Below are 16,417 nucleotides of genomic sequence, written 5' to 3'. Positions count from 1 at the left end.
TAGTATAGTCTGAAGTCCAGGAGCCTGATTCCTCTAGCTCCGTTTTTCTTTCTTGAGATTGCTTTGGCTATTTGGGGTCTTTTGTGTTTCCATACAAATGGTGAAATTTTTTGTTCTAGTTCTGTGAAAAATGCCATTGGTAGTTTGATAGGGATTGCATTGAATCTGTAGATTGTTTTGGGTAGTATAGTCATTTTCAGTGTTGATTCTTCCAATCCAAGAACATGGTATGTCTCTCCATCTGTTTGAATCATCTTTAATTTCTTTCATCAGTGTCTTGTAGTTTTCTGCATACAGGTCTTTTGTCTCCTTAGGTAGGATTCCTTTTATTTCATTTTCTTCTCTGATTGCTGTGGCTAAAAGTTCCAAAACTATGTTGAATAATAGTGGTGAGAGTTGACAACCTTGTCTTGTTCTTGATCTTAGAGGAAATGGTTTCAGTTTCTCACCATTGAGAACGATGTTGGCTGTGGGTTTGTCATATATAGCCTTTATTATGTTGAGGTAAGTTCCCTCTGTGCCTACTTTCTGGAGGGTTTTTATCATAAATGAGTGTTGAATTTTGTCAAAAGCCTTTTCTGCATCTATTGAGATGATCATGTGGTTTTTCTCCTTCAATTTGTTAATGTGGTGTATCACATTGATTGATTTGTGTATACTGAAGAATCCTTTCATTCCTGGGATAAACCCCAACTTGCTGTGGCTAAAAGTTCCAAAACTATGTTGAATAATAGTGGTGAGAGTTGACAACCTTGTCTTGTTCTTGATCTTAGAGGAAATGGTTTCAGTTTCTCACCATTGAGAACGATGTTGGCTGTGGGTTTGTCATATATAGCCTTTATTATGTTGAGGTAAGTTCCCTCTGTGCCTACTTTCTGGAGGGTTTTTATCGGTGGTCTCGTAGAATGAGTTTGGGAGTGTTCCTCACTCTGCTGTATTTTGGAAGAGTTTGAGAAGGATAGGTGTTAGCTCTTCTGTAAATGTTTGTTAGAATTTGCTTGTGAAGCCATCTGGTCCTGGGCTTTTGTTTGTTGGAAGATTTTTAATCAGTTTCAGTTTCAGTGCTTGTGATTGGTCTGTTTATATTTTCTGTTTCTTCCTGGTTCAGTCTCAGAGGTTGTGCTTTTCTAAGAATTTGTCCATTTCTTCCAGGTTGTCCATTTTATTGGCATGTAGTTGCTTGTAGTAATCTCTCATGATTCTTTGTATTTCTGCAGTGTCAGTTGTTACTTCTCCTTTTTCATTTCTAATTCTTGAATAATACATTTTAAAAATTAAAATACAGAGCATATGTAAATTAGGCCTATGATAAATGTCTTCTAAAACTAGATTTTTTTTTTTAACATGGACCATTTTTAAAGTCTTTATTGAATTTGTTACAGTATTGCTTCTGTTTTATGTTTTGGTTTTTTGGCCACTAGGCATGTGGGATCTTAGCTCCCGGACCAGGGATTGAACCCTCACCCCCTGCATTGGAAGGCAAAGTCTTAACCACTGGACTGCCAGGGAAGTCCCTAAAACTAGACTTCTAAAAGGGAAAATCATCACCTGTAGCCTGTGAAGGGTGTGTTTGGAACATTCATTAAATGATTATAAACAACAACAAAAATTTAAGAAAAGGGGGAAAATTGTGCACTGAGGACATCAGAATAATGAATTACACAAGTAAAAACAATGGTTAATATATTGAGCTGGTCTTATGTACGAAGCACTATTCTTAGCACGAAGCACTATTCTCAGCACGTTGTATTATCTCAGTCCTCATCCGTGTGAGGTAGGGAATATTAAGTGTTATTATTTTACAAATGAGGAAACTGAAGCACAGTGAGGTTAAGTGCCAGAAACTTGCTCCATCACACAGCTAAGGAAGTAGCCAAGATTCAAACGCAGCAGGCTGTGCTCTTAACCACTATGCTAGGGACATGGTTGTAGAGTCTACAAACTATTCAGGAGAAAGAACTACTAAAAAAATTACAATTGCCCCCCCCCACCACCACCTTTTTTTTTTTAACCACATGAGATTTTTCTTCTCTCAAGTATCAATTTGGTCCCTTTTGGGTGTGTGGGAACAGGATTCAAGATGGTTGAATTACTACAACAGGAATGAAGAACCATATAATTCATGCACTGAATGTTTAATTAAATGTGTGAACAACGTTTCTTTGATTGGTTTAATGTTGTTAAATTGTATACACTGAGGCAGCTTCTGGGCTGGCTCCAGGAGTCAGCAAGCTTTTCTTTGTCAAAGGCAAGGATTTTTAAAAAATGAATACTAAAATGCATGATTGTTTTGCATAGATTTTGGCCACTTGGCCATGTTTCATATGCATTGTACTTAATAGGTGTTGGAATAAGATTGAGGAGAATTTTTTTTTTTTTTAATTTAAGGCTTGGCTGTTGATAATAATATTTTGTTTTAGGACATGGGTAAGGAAGATTCTTAGAAAACAACAAGAGATTTAACAATATGTAAGAAGACAAAGATGTTAATTGATAAGAATATCTGTCTCCTCCTACGTGCCCCTGCTGCCCTTCCCTCCTCAAACAATAGCAGACCCCAGGAATACCTAACTCAAAACAATGTGTTTACTTGAGTTTTTCTATCTTGATAAACCTATGCAGTGAGGGTTTGTTTGTTTGTTTGTGGTTTTTTTTGCAGTACAAGGGCCTCTCACTGTTGTGGCCTCTCCCATTGCAGAGCGGACGGACGCACAGGCTCAGCGGCCATGGCTCTCGGGCCCGAGAGCCATGGCCCAGCCGCTCCGCGGCATGTGGGATCTTCCCGGACCGGGGCACGAACCCATGTCCCCTGTGTCGGCAGGCGGACTCTCAACCACTGCGCCACCAGGGAAGCCCAATGTAGTGAGGGTTTTTTTGCTTTTGTTTTTTTGGCAGCATTGGGTCTTCGTTGCTTCACACGGGCTTTCTCTAGTTGTGGCTAGCTGGGGCTACTCTTTGTTGCGGTGTGTTTGCTTCTTGCGGCGGCTTCTCTTGTTGCGGAGCACGGGCTCTAGGTGCATGGGCTCCAGTAGTTGTGGCGCGCAGGTTCTAGAGCACAGGCTCAGTAGTTGTGGTGCATGGGCTTAGTTGCTCCATGGCATGTGGGATCTTCCCAGACCAGGGCTTGAACCCGTGTCCCCTGCATTGACAGGGGGATTCTTACCCACTTCGCCACCAGGGAAGTCCTATTGTGCAATAAGTTTTTTGTTTTGTTTTTGGGTGGCTCTGGCAGAGAGGCTGGCCTGCGGAACCACAGATGGTGACACTTCCAACAAAGCTTGAGCAATATATGCATGACAAATGTTGACAAGTTTTGGTATCCTGCCTTTCAAAGGATGAAGGCATAAAATGAGTCTAAACTAAATTAAAGGAATTTGGTTATGTAACACCTGAACATTTACTTCTCATTTACAAATGCAATGCAGGCAAATTTCCCACGAGTCTCTGAGGCACTGTCCACCTCCCTATTTTAGATTTGAGTATAGAACTCTGTATGAGTTGGGGTCCAGGGTGAGACAGACCAATGCTGGTATCCATTCCATAATGGGCTTCAGTGTATGTTAGGGGGAGTCCTGTAATGAATAATTTTTGAGTAACTTGTAGTATACGTTTTCCCTTTATTTTGGTAAAATATATATAACATAAAATTTATCATTTTAATGTACTTTTACATTTATTTTTATTTTGTTTATTTTTTTGGCCGCGCTGCACGGCTTGCAGGATCCTAGTTCCTTGACCTGGGACTGAACCTGGGCTCTCGGCAGTGAACATGCAGAGTCCCAACCACTGGACTGCCAGGGAATTCCCTGTACTTTTTTTTAAAACCGAGACTTTCGCTTAACTATTGGGGCCCCTCTGGAATGTTAGCCGAGTTACTTGGTTAATGGTTTTGAATACTTCAGGCCCTGTTGAGAGCTGTCTGTCCCTGGCACTGAAAATACTTATGGTATGGGAGCTGCTATTTTTGAGTTATGAATGCAATTTAATCTTGTTCAGCTGAGTTTGCATATGAACCATTGAAACGTAGATATCTTTTCTCTACAGCTTCTGAGCACAAGTAGTTGAGACTAAGATAGAAAACTGGTAAGTTTAGTCTATCTGGCAAAAGTTATAAGAACAGTTTTAACTCATTACTTATCTGTATGTTAGTTCTTGTCTGTCTGGAACAGACCGAGAGCAAACTGTCATATATTTCCTTGATTCTAAGACCTAACTTTTTCCCCCTCTAATTTTAACAGTTCTGAAATTATGTCATATATACATCATGTCATATTTATTAAATGTATATTTTATTGCATTTTTCACCATGAAGCTGCTGCTACTAAAATTGCTGTGTACCTTTGCATCTAGAAAATTTGGTGATTACATATTTCACTTAAATTTTAGAGTTGGTAATAATGTTGGAAAACTGGTTTTAATTAATTTTTTAATGATTTTAAGTTGCAAGGCACGAAATCATGGAGAAATTCATATTTGATACCTCTGTCTCTACCTTCACAACCTTTTATGGTTTTGGTTTTTCCATCAGCAGTTGTAAGAGAGACAGTCAATACCCCCTGGGAAATGCCAGAGAGCAAACTGCCATTCTGCCCTCCCACAGTTTCCATTCAGTGGGGTCTGGTTACAGAGTGTTGCCCCTTTCTGACTAATAATCCCCAGGGTATTTGAGGATTTAACACACACCACACACACACACACACACACACACACACACGAACTCTTGAAATTGGAAGCAAGAGGCACTCTAGCTTTGTTGTGAACACTGAGAAACTTGGCTCTGAAGGTTGCTTCAGTGCTGTTGCAAGTTCTGTCTAGGGATGTCATTAAGGCTGTTAATGGAAGCTTTAAACAAAGACACTTTCCAGGTGCTGGATTCTGCCATCCTGTAAGTGTGTTCTCTAGAGGACAGATTCATCATGGTTATGGAAGGCTTTGGTTGGCCGTGCAATAGCCTGCAACCATTGCACCATCTAGATCAAGAGGGCCCAGAGCCCCGTGACTTAGAGGTGAGAGGAACAGCTTTAGTAGGTTCTGCAGCTTCTCACTGTATCTAGCCTTAAGAACAAAACTAACAATACAATTGAGGTGAGTAGGGATGTTGGTGAGAAAGGAAAGAGGAAATCGGAGAAAGCAAGCCAGCCATTGTAATTGTTCCATATATGAGAGAGCCTCAGGAAACAAGTGGTAGTGATGCTTGTGAACTCTAAGGATGGCATCTTTCCACTGGCCCAGGATTCCTCGGGAAGTCAGTTTGGGGATTGTAACTTTTATTGCCTGGATTAATTTTGCTGAGTATTGGGCTAGGTGCTGATAGAATGGGTGTGAGTAGTAGGCCTGTCTTTCAAACAACTTAGCTTTAATCCCCTCCTCTCCCCCGTTTTTGGCTGATTTGAAATGAATGGGTATTATGGGTCTAATAAGAATCTGGAGGATTGATATTTAGGAAGGATGAAAGCTCTTGATTAGATTTTTAGTTCTGTAGGTTAAATGTGTTTATTTAGGATTGCATGTGAGATAGGGGAGGGAGCAAATCTTAAGATCCTGACTTTATGGTATTGATGTAATGTAACTTGGCTGTAGTTCAGTTTTAAAATGCCCTTTCTGACAGTTGGGACAGTTGACAAGATCTGAATAAGGTCTGTAGATTAGATAATGGTATTGTATTATTGTTAATTTACTGATTTTGATCATTGTTTTCAGGATATATATACTGAAGTGTTTAGGTATAAAGAGGCATTGTGTCTTGAATAGTCAGGAAAAGGTCTCCATATATTGCTATATGGGGGGGGGTAAAGCAAATATGGTGACATACTAACATTTAGGAAATCTGGGTGAAGTGTGCAGAAATTCCTTGTACTATTCCAACTCTTCTGTAAGAAAGGTTCTGAAATTGTGTTTTAAAAAATTCTCTCTGCACAAATTTCTTTTTCATGGAGGAACTTGCCTCTTTTTAAAATTGTGGCTCCCTTACAGTTCAGTTCTAAATTGCATTGGGTGGAAAGTTTCTAAATGTATATTTAAAAAATGCAAGTCCTAGTGTCAGACCCAGCTTTATAGTTTTTCTTTTTTATCTTTAAACTTCTTCGCCTTTGCTGAGGGAATTCTCTGGCATCTTGAAAAAATGACAAGTTGCTTTATGTTCCAGTAAGACTGGGTCCCTTTAACTAGCTTGCTAATAGAGAATTTCTCAGAGAAACAAACTGTCTTTTAAAGGGGCAGATTATCTTCTGAAAGAATAGAAATCAAATGCTAGTAATGAAACAGTTTGGGGAGAAGAAGATGAGTTCCTCTGTCCCCTTTAATGTGGTTGTGTATGATTGCAAATGTATTCTAGAAGGAAATGTATAAAAATGCAAATGGTGGTGTTAGGGCAGGGGGATTTTAGATATAACTTTCATTTTTCCAAACTTGTATGTTGCTGTTTTTCATAAGAAAGTTGTTTGTTATTTTGTGTGTCCTTGTATCTTTAAAATAACTTTTATTTCCTTGATTCCACAGAGTGGAGGCTGTGTCCCACAGACTCTAGCGTCATGAACATATTTGATCGGAAGATCAACTTTGATGCACTCCTTAAATTTTCCCACATGTAAGTGCTTTGACCTTGACTGTACTTCCTTATTACATTTCCCTTTATATCTTGTTCTTTTCCTTTTCCTGGTGTGTTAACTTTTGTACGTATAAACTAACATATTAACTTTGCTAGAATCCAGAGGATCTGATAAAAGCACCCACAGTCTAAGGGCTGCGGTGTGGTCGCTGGAAGGCCATTTAGTTATTATAGTTTGGGTAATGATTGTTCATAGTTTGGGCATTGGGGCTTTCCTCAGCATTTAAGATTTTCTGTTTGTTAACCTAGTTTTCAAAGCATTCTTTTTTTATTGTACCAAAACTTTCACATATTCCCTGGGAAGAAGAAGGAAAATTATTCTTAGCTTAGAGATGAGATTGGTCCTGGAGTAATGGCCATTATTAACATTCTTTCCTAGAACCTCCTCGACACGGCAGCACCTGAAGAAGGTCTATGCCAGTTTTGCCCTCTGCATGTTTGTGGCGGCTGCCGGGGCCTATGTCCATGTGGTCACCCATTTCATTCAGGTAAGAGCAGTTTTCTCCTCTAGTTGCTGTGGCCCAAATTGCATTAGGAAGAAACTAGCTCAGCAGGGTGGTTCAAGCCTATGTCCTTCCTTAATACTTCTCAGTAGTTTGGGATCTGAACTCAGCCAGAGCCAGTTGTAAATCAGGACATGCAGAACCATTTAATTTTTCTGGCAACCCTGCCCTCTCTAGATACTGAAAACAGGATGTTTTGACCCTGACACTGAACGGTGTGCTGCTGACACAAAAGACCCCCCACCCACTGGGGAGAGGTCTGCATGCTGGGGTGTTTTGTGTTTTGTTTTGTTTTTTGTGGTATGCGGGCCTCTCACTGTTGTGGCCCCTTCCGCTGCGGAGCACAGGCTCCGGACGCGCAGGCTCAGCGGCCATGGCTCACGGGCCCAGCCGCTCCGCGGCGTGTGGGATCCTCCCGGACCGGGGCACGAACCCGTGTCCCCCGCATCGGCAGGCGGACTCGCAACCACTGCGCCACCAGGGAAGCCCACTGGGGTGGTTTTGCACAGTAACCTTTTTATCTTTTCTTCCTCTTTTTTTGCCTGAATGCCTGTGTAGTACTTGGATACAAAACACTGATTGTATGATTATCAGGAGAGACAGGGTTGAGACCTTTAAGGATTTGGCCCATTTTATTCTTTGAGAAACTCATTTTCCTTTGTTGAGTGAGAGTTTGAGTTTGGCTAGAAGCAATAAAAGGGACGGTTGAGGAATACTCGAAAAGTTTGAAGCTCACTAACCAAGACTTGTCCCTTTTGGAGTGACCTTTTTAGTTGTAAGTACAGGGGTGTACCTGTGTTGACATTTGCCGCTGCTGAGGGGTGGCATGATCGGGCATCGCCACACTCGGGCACCTCCTGGCAGAGGTTGTGTGAAAAATTACTCTAGACACTCAAAGATAGGGCTTTGATCCCTCAAGTTCAGACTAAAACATATTCTACCTTTTAGGCAGAAGTGGCCCTTTTGGTTTCTGGTTTTGTTTTGTTTGTTTTTTTAAGTAATATAGTGAAATATAGTCATCCTCATTATTCATGGATTTTGTATTTGTGATTTACCTACTCGGCAAAATTCATTTGTAACCCTAAAATCAGTTCTCCTGGTGCTTTTGTGGACCTTTGCAGCCATACACAGAGTGGCAAAAAATTCGAGTTGTCCATTGCACCATGTTCTAGCTGAGGTTGAACAAGGCAACACTGCCTTCTTTCAAGTTCTCATACTGTAAACAAGTGTCTTTTTCATAGTCTATTTAAATAGTGCCACATTTTCTGCGTTTTTATAATTTTACTTGGTGATTTTGATGTTTAAAATGGCCTCAGGCATAGTGCTAAAAAGTGCTGAGTGGTATTGCTAAGTGCAAGACTGTGATGTGCCTTATAGAGAAAATACGTGTGTTAGATAACCTTTGTTCAGGCATGAAGTACAGTGCAGCTGGGCACGAGTTCTGTGTTGATGAGTCGACAATATATATCCAAGTGTCTTTAAACAGAAAAGACGTACATATTCAACAAGGTTTTGTATTGACCAGTTGATAAAAATGTGACAGGAGGCTCGAAAGAGCTTAAACCTTTATTTCCTCCAGGAGCATTTGTTCAGTATCACTGATTCATTGCTTACAGTGGCTGTATAGAGCAGAACTACTGTGAAAACTGAGGATTGACTCTACCTTTAGAAGAAGGAAGGAACTTTGGTGTCTACATACATCCTTGATGATTTTCCTCTTTCTAATGCTTGTAACTTTTCCCACTTGCATTAAAACAAAATTTTTTTTTTCTTATAAAACTAATGCATGTTCATTGTAGAGAATTTAGAAAACAGACTAGTGATAAGAAGGAAATATAAAACTCCATAATCCCATCGTCCTAAATTAACATTTTGGTTCTTACTCTCTGTCTCAGTTCATTCAGGCTGCTATAACAGAATACCGTAAACTGGGTGGCTGAAACAGCAAACGTTTCTCAGAGTTTGGGAGTCTGGGAAGTCCAAGATCATGATAGGTGCTGGCAGATTTGTTCTGTGGTGAGGGCCAGCTTCCTATGTAAACAGCCATCTTCTCCTGTGTCGTCACATGGTAGAAGGGGCAAAGGAGCTCTCTGGGATATCTTTTATAAGGTCACTAATCTCCCTTTGTGAAGGCTCCACCCTTATGATCTAATCACATTCCAAAGATCCCATCTCCAAATACCATTAAATTGGGAGTTAGGATTTAAACATGAATTTGAGGGGTGGGGAGCAATCATTCAGTTTTTTCTGTGTGTGTGTGTATATACATTTGTGTGTGTGTGTGTGTGTGTGTGTGTTTTAAAGTGATCAGAAAGAGGTCATTCCTACTTGTTATGCAAATTCGAATATGCTTCAAGCACTTGTCACTTTGATTCATCTTTTCTGTTTCTTGGGTCAGACTCATAATTTGACTTGGGCAGTTACAGTTGATGGACTGCCTCCAGCATCCACCATGGTCCTGACCTTGTCCTTCAAGCTTCTGGTTTTTCTCCTCAGCCCTCACTGCCTTTTCTGCTGCCTCCAGGTTAGAAGCAAATATTAGGAAGTCCAGTGAATATTTGAACCCAATAAGGTCTCTTGCAAAATAAATTTGATACTTTCAAGTGTTGAATTATTGACTGGATTTAACAGGCTGGCCTGCTCTCTGCCTTGGGCTCCCTGGGGTTGATGATTTGGCTGATGGCAACACCTCATAGCCATGAAACTGAGCAAAAAAGACTGGGACTTCTTGCTGGATTTGCTTTCCTTACAGGTATGTTAAGGGATTGGTTTAATTTTGAGGGAGGGACACTGTATTTTTAGTATCTCTTTAGTTTAAGGCCCAAGATACATATTTATTCTGATGCACCCCAACTGGCACACTCTACCATCCTATCTTGTATTTGAGTGTGCCTTGTATTGCTTTCTTATTTCATATAGGTGCATCTTGCTTCCCCATCTAGAGGGCTCTTTGTGACTAGTGTCTGTGACTTCTACTTTTGTATCCAAAAATAAGCATTTGTATGCTTGAATGAATAAGGTTTAAGAGCTTAGGTAACATAACTTGTTAATGGTGGACATGGGACTAAACTAGGCCAAGAATCTGACTTAGTTGAACTCACACTGGCAACTGTCGTAGGAGCATCTGTTCTGAATCTTGTGGACAGTTAATTAAAGTCATACATTGAGATCCATCCTACAGGGCACTTTGCTGATTCTCAAGAAAAGAATTAAAAGCGCAGATCTTCTAGAATTGTCATTAAGGAAAACAGGTCTCAAGGTACACAGTAAAAAATACTTGCAAAGCAACATTTGAGTTAGTACAACTCGTTCTGAGTGTGTCTAATCTATACAGTGTTGAAGAAATTGTAAAAAGGAAGGGATTTAGAGATTAAGATTTTTAGATCAGGGAAAGCTAGTTTTTGAAGGTATTAAAGGGGTGGGATTATCAGAAGGAGAGAAAAGCCAGAGTAGAGGAGATGTTGGAGCTGGAACAGGTTGCCACTGCACCCTCCTGTTGGCAAGTATCCACCTGCAGAACCGGTCTGGCCTTTTCTGCTACAGAGGGAGTCAGCCTGCATGACTACAGGTTGTTGGCCACAAGGCACTGCTTTGCTCTTTATCCTTTTCATCTAATTCCTGATCTGGCCCACATTACAGTCTCACATCACTGCTCTTCAGAGTTTTGCAGCCTTATAATTTAGCTGGAAAATGTTTGACATGCCTGCTTCATTTTTCCTAATGTCTGTTCCTCCTGGGTCATCTATGATTTTCAGCCAAGGGGACAGTTGTGCAGGTCTGTCCATAAATAACTCAGTCGAGTATTTGTTCCCTGGAAGACAGTTGAGGATGGAAGAGAGAAAGATTTAATTATGTTAGTCCACTTGTTTTGTTGTTTTCTAGGACTGTGGGCATGCTCGTGCTATTGCTGATCAGCTTTTGGATGAGAATCCTCTTCAGAAATTGGTGTTAATGCTGTGTTCTGGGGCTTTTTGTTTTCTAGGAGTTGGCCTGGGCCCTGCTCTGGACTTGTGCATTGCCATCAACCCCAGGTAACTATGTTATTAGTGTCTTATGAATATACCTTCTAAATATAGGTTATATACCTGTAGCCCTTGATATAATGGTCTTTTCCCTAACAGCATCCTTCCCACCGCCTTCCTGGGCACAGCAATGATCTTCACCTGCTTCACCCTCAGTGCACTCTATGCCAGGCGCCGTAGCTACCTCTTTCTGGGAGGTATGTGTGGACTGGAAAATAGGGAGAGGGTCTCCACTTTAGCCAGAATTCTCACTAGGACCTTTCCCCTCACCTCCAACTTGTGACTGTTGGGTTGAAATTGAAAGCCTTCATTTTGGGGGGAAAGTAAAGAATGGCCTTAATGGGATTGCTTTGCTTTTTCTTTGGCTTTTCTCAAGATGGCTTTTTGTCTTCTCTTACAGGTATCTTGATGTCAGCCATGAGCCTGATGCTCTTGTCTTCCCTGGGGAATCTTTTCTTCGGATCCATTTGGCTTTTCCAGGTGAGATTTGCATATAACTTTGCAGCAGCCATTTACCTTGCATTTCTTTTTCTTGCTTAACCCCCTATAGCCAAGATAGACTAAGAATTCTCATCTTTGTGGGGCAGTGCTCTTGAAGCCTCGCCACTCACCCTCCCCGGACAGAGCCTTCTGCTACAGGTGAACGTACAAGCTGAACAGGGGTTGGACATTGCAGTGGAGAAGATGGTTTGCTCAGAGATCATTTTTCTAAAGCCAGTCCAGCAGTGGCTCCTTGTTAAAATGATTGAAGCTCTTCCAGTGACCTGAAAAAATAAGTGCAGAATTGTGCCTAGGGAAGTAATATCATCTTCACTGTGGGCTTCAGTTCCCACGAATGTTAACATCAGTAGGGTTGGCGTTCGATGTACTTTCAAGTGGCCAAGGGCCAGAAAGAGGTATGGCTGTTTTTTCTCTACAATGTCTACCACATGGTAACCTCATCTCATTCTTCTTTTGTTAGGCAAACCTGTATGTGGGGCTGGTGGTCATGTGTGGCTTTGTCCTTTTTGATACTCAACTCATTATTGAAAAGGCTGAAAATGGAGATAAAGATTATATCTGGTGAGTGTGAAACCCGGTCTTCAATGAGTATGAAGTGGGGAGGCATACTCTTCCATTCGACAACTCTTTTCTGATTCTCTGGGATGATCTTTTGCTCGACTCCCCTTGCTTTCCACATCGGTAGAAATAATAAGAGTGGACCAGATGGCACTGGCTGACTTATGTGGCCAGCTTTCAGGGGCATACATGGTAGGATAGCCATGGTTTTGGAACTGTGCACCAAAAGCATCGTTTCCCTCAATTCCTGAAAGACATCAGATTTTTAAAAGTTGGACTAATAATCTGTATTTAATTATCCATACTTTGAATAGTGGTTACCTCTAGGCAGAGGAGAGGGAAAGGGATCTTTCACCTTTTACTCTTAATACGATTGTATTCTTTAAACCTTCAACAATGAGAAGAAGATACGCATATAATTTTTTTAATGTAGTAATCCTCTCAGAGTTTCAACTAGTTAATGGTAGTTCCAGGGTTTAGACTTAGGCCTCTGCAGAGTCTAAATTTTCTTTTCTCTATGCTCCATGGGTTCGCTGAGTTGAAGAGGATCTCAGACACTAGAGTTTTACTTAGTTGGTGGTGCAGTGCTGTTGAAGTTGACTCTTGGGGTTGGGGCGGGGTTTCTGTGTTCTGCACCTTTGTGGGCTTGTGGATAAAGGAAAGTGGGAAGTGTAGTTTGTGACCTGGTTCTTCTCTTCCAGGCACTGCGTTGACCTCTTCTTAGATTTCGTTACTCTCTTCAGAAAACTCATGATGATCCTGGCTATGAATGAGAAGGTTAGCACCACCCAAAGATGAAAGACTGGCTCCTGAGCTCAGCATCTATGTGTACTTAAAGCTTGAGAACTTGCTCACACTGTGTGGGTCCAGGGTAACTGTAAGGCAGGCCACTGAGAAAGAGTTCAATTAGAAGTCTTTAGCTGTTGGAGAAAAAGGAACAAGTAAAAATCATCCTTTTTTTTTTTTTTTTTCTTTTTAAAATGAATCCTTGAGATTAGTATCAAAAGGAAAAGACCTTTAGTGGCAACAAGAAACAATCTACTATATGAAGAATTTAAAGGCTGTAAAGATAGTTGTGACTCAAAAAGATATCCTAGAGGATTTATATAATACCACCAGCTTTTGTATATATATTTTAGAAATAAGCCAATTTTACCCATTTGTTAGTCTTAATTTTTTTCAAGAGAGGCATTCTATATAGGGTTAGTGAGTGGCAAACATCATCCACTCCAGTAGTAGGGGAACAAATGAAAGCACAGGCCTTTCTTTACAGAACTTAAGGTGGAATGTGAGTCGGTGCAGTGGTGATGGAAGCAGTTGACCAGGTGGGATTGGTGGTCCTCTGTCTGGTCTGTACCGCGATTGGACTGAGGACCAAGCAGGTCCTCCAGTTTCAGTCAAAACAACATCCCTTTCATCCATGTAATGATACCCTGGGCTTCCCCCCAGTGCAGTGAAGAGTTCAACTGGACTATATTATTTCGAATGTTGATTTATGCCGAGGATTTATGCTTTCTTCTCAGGCCTAATGGAAAGTTGATCTTGGCTTGGTCTTGGCCTCTCGTTTAGTTATTTTAGGGTAGACCGCTGGTCTGCAGCCTTCAGTGGTTGGGATCTGAGCTGTCGTGGTTGTGAGTAGCCAGGAGTGGTTAGGCAGCCCACCTAGCTACTCATGGGGCAGCAACAGGAACAACTGCTTAACCTTTATTGTTGTCAAGTCTGTAGCAACTTGGGAGACCACCAACAGAAGATGGTTAAGATTTAGTTCTTCCTATACTGAAGGAGCATCTCTCCTCCCTTTTTACTGTCCAGATCCCTTCCAGTCACTAACCAAAGGCAGTGAGGTATCGGCTGACTCAAGCGTTTTAGCGTAAATGTCAATGCCAGAAGTTAATGGGGTCATTTTCCTCCATTTCTAGGATAAGAAGAAGGAGAAGAAGTGAAGTGACCACGCGGCCTTCCCCAATTTGACTTCCTCTCCCTCCGCCCCTCATTTCCTCTTTGCACACATTACAGGTTGCGTGTTCTGTGATAATGAAAAGCATCAGAAAAGCTTTTGTACTTTGTGGTTTTCTCTATTTTGAATTTTTTGATCAAACAACTGATTAGCAAAATATAGTTTGGAGTTTGGCTTCATATTTTGGGGTTCTTCCCTGCTCCCTTTTCTGTCATCCCCCATCCCTAGCCTCTTCCTCTGCTCAGGCAGCCAGTCCTCCGTGACGAGGAGCGGGATCTGGAGAGGAAGCAAACTCGAGGAGCCCGCTTTGCGACTGAGCTTCACCGAGTGGACCTGAACTGTTTGGTAGAGACGCCTTGCTCGGCCCTTCTTCCCTCAGCGTTGTTTGCTTTACGCGCATTTCCTTTGGGACTAGGCAGTGTGTTTTCCATTGGAAAGACGTTTGCTGGTCCCATTGTTACTCGGGCTCATTATGTCTGAGCTGCCAACTCCTACAGAGTACGTGAAAAGCCTCTTCTGGTGGATGCTTTGCTTCCCCTGAGCTGCCCGAGTCACTGCTGGTCTGGCAGACATGCCTTTCTGCCTTGCTGTCACGAAAGGAGTGTGGATTTGTGTGGGTTCCCTTTCCAATCCCTTGTCTGGCCCTCGGAATCTGCCTGCTTCCCATCCGTGGGGTGGGAGGGTTTCATCACAAAGGGAAATTCTTGTCAGGCATCTATGAAATGGCTGATTATGTATGGCAAGATATAATGTAGAGTTCCCAGACTTCCCCTTTTTTTTGTTAAATTGATCACTCCCTTAGTTACTGAGTGGCCTCTACCAGGTGGCTGTGACGAAGGGTACCGGGAGAGGAAGGATAGAGAAGGGGCACGGCTGAGCCTCTGAGGCAATTGTGACTAATCCTGCCAGACAGACCCAGATGAGGACCTGTTTGGGGCAGGAGAGAGTAGTATCTCCCCCATTAACTGAGTGGGTCTTTGTTCACACCAGTGGCATGGGCCGTGATGGCTTGGGAGGCAGCATTCATAACAGTCCTTAGGTGCATTTTTGTCTTATCTTGGGCACTAGTAGGTAGTGTCGGGCCAGAGATTTGGGGCAGTAGATAAATGTCCATTTTACAGATGGCACTTCAGGTTTTGGTCTGTTCACCTGTTTCTAGAAATCTGCAGCCTTCTTTAGGCAGGGGCTGGGCGACCAAAGCCTGCAAGACTTCTGCTTTCCTACAGCTCTGTGTTTGCAAGTGTAGGGGGGGCAGTACTAATGGGGTCACCAGCTCCTTCCCTGTGAGCTGCCACAGCCAGCTGGCACAGAAGGTCAGGCAGCCTTGGGAGCATTTGTGGCTCTGGCTACTCACAGGGCTTCAACGTAAGGGGAACGGAGCCATCGAAAACTCATTGCTAGTAGGATACCATTTTTGGCTTTCCCTGTTCACAACCAGTACACAGTTTGACCCAGTGGCTACTGGTTCACAGCGCACCACATCGCTGTGCCATCCCATGAAAACAGTTTTGTTCCCAGGCTGTGTGATTCCTGGAGTGGCATGCCACTCGGAATGGCTCGCTTCTGCAGAGGATGCCGCCCTCTGATTTAGCTGCTGTCTCCAGCCTGTGGCTTGAGAATTTACTAAAAGGGATTTCCTTCCCATTCAGCCCCCAATAGCAACTCTCCATACATTTGTTGATTGTCTGCTAGGCCTGAAAATCTGGGTTACATTTCCTGAAGCCAAACTCCACCTCTTGTGCTTTTTTTGCTTGGGATGAAGGAGTTTTTCTTTAGAAACAGTGCCAAGAATGACAAGATATAAAAAAACTACTTTTAAAGAAAATGCCTAACAGGTTTTTAATACAGTAATCACTGTAATTATCACTTTCTTTTCTAGTTCCTTGGTTTTCAGCTCAGGCTGCATTCTCTAACTCATACTGTGAAGACAAAGGTGTTTTTGATTCAGAAATATATGGAATCTACATAGTCTTAATTTGTAAAAAATAAAATTCCTTAACCTTTCCTTGTGTAAGAGTGTGTGAAATTCAAGGCCACAGCTGAAGGGGAGGTTTGGGGTGCTGTCTGACTTCTTGTTCTTAGGGCTGGGAGTAGGACAGGATTAAGTTTGCTCTAGGTATGAATAGAAATAAAGAGACCCCCACTTGGGCCTCTCAGTCTGTAGCCCCAGCTTGCCACAGATGTTGGGGATATTCTCTGTTCCATACACAGCCCAGACCTTTTTCTGGTCCTCCTCCTACCCAGCCTTTATCATAGGGGGTTCATGGTA

The 16,417-nt window shown here is 42.0% G+C and overlaps 1 protein-coding gene across 3 annotated transcripts in view; it reads left to right on the top strand.

The window, feature by feature from the left end:
* TMBIM6 (transmembrane BAX inhibitor motif containing 6) overlaps positions 1 to 16,152 on the top strand; it is a 21,813-nt gene extending 5,661 nt beyond the window's left edge. The window contains exons 2-12 of one of the 3 annotated variants that reach the window (XM_055085639.1): positions 2,660 to 2,859; positions 4,045 to 4,083; positions 6,499 to 6,586; positions 6,987 to 7,095; positions 9,742 to 9,862; positions 11,093 to 11,141; positions 11,232 to 11,329; positions 11,533 to 11,612; positions 12,094 to 12,194; positions 12,893 to 12,968; positions 14,111 to 16,152. In XM_055085639.1, coding sequence (XP_054941614.1) covers positions 6,531 to 6,586; positions 6,987 to 7,095; positions 9,742 to 9,862; positions 11,093 to 11,141; positions 11,232 to 11,329; positions 11,533 to 11,612; positions 12,094 to 12,194; positions 12,893 to 12,968; positions 14,111 to 14,134 — 714 coding nt within the window. In that variant the 5' untranslated portion in view covers positions 2,660 to 2,859; positions 4,045 to 4,083; positions 6,499 to 6,530 and the 3' untranslated portion in view covers positions 14,135 to 16,152. The remainder of the gene's footprint in view (positions 1 to 2,659; positions 2,860 to 4,044; positions 4,084 to 6,498; positions 6,587 to 6,986; positions 7,096 to 9,741; positions 9,863 to 11,092; positions 11,142 to 11,231; positions 11,330 to 11,532; positions 11,613 to 12,093; positions 12,195 to 12,892; positions 12,969 to 14,110) is intronic. The other 2 variants (XM_024122846.3, XM_007107482.4) reach the window with 2 other exon arrangements.
* Positions 16,153 to 16,417: the final 265 nt, after the last annotated feature.

The sequence above is a fragment of the Physeter macrocephalus genome, chromosome 6 (genome assembly GCF_002837175.3).
Source record: "Physeter macrocephalus isolate SW-GA chromosome 6, ASM283717v5, whole genome shotgun sequence".
Taxonomy (NCBI): domain Eukaryota; kingdom Metazoa; phylum Chordata; class Mammalia; order Artiodactyla; family Physeteridae; genus Physeter; species Physeter macrocephalus.
Note: the sequence above shows the minus strand (reverse complement) of the source record. Positions and strands in the feature narration are given on the sequence as shown.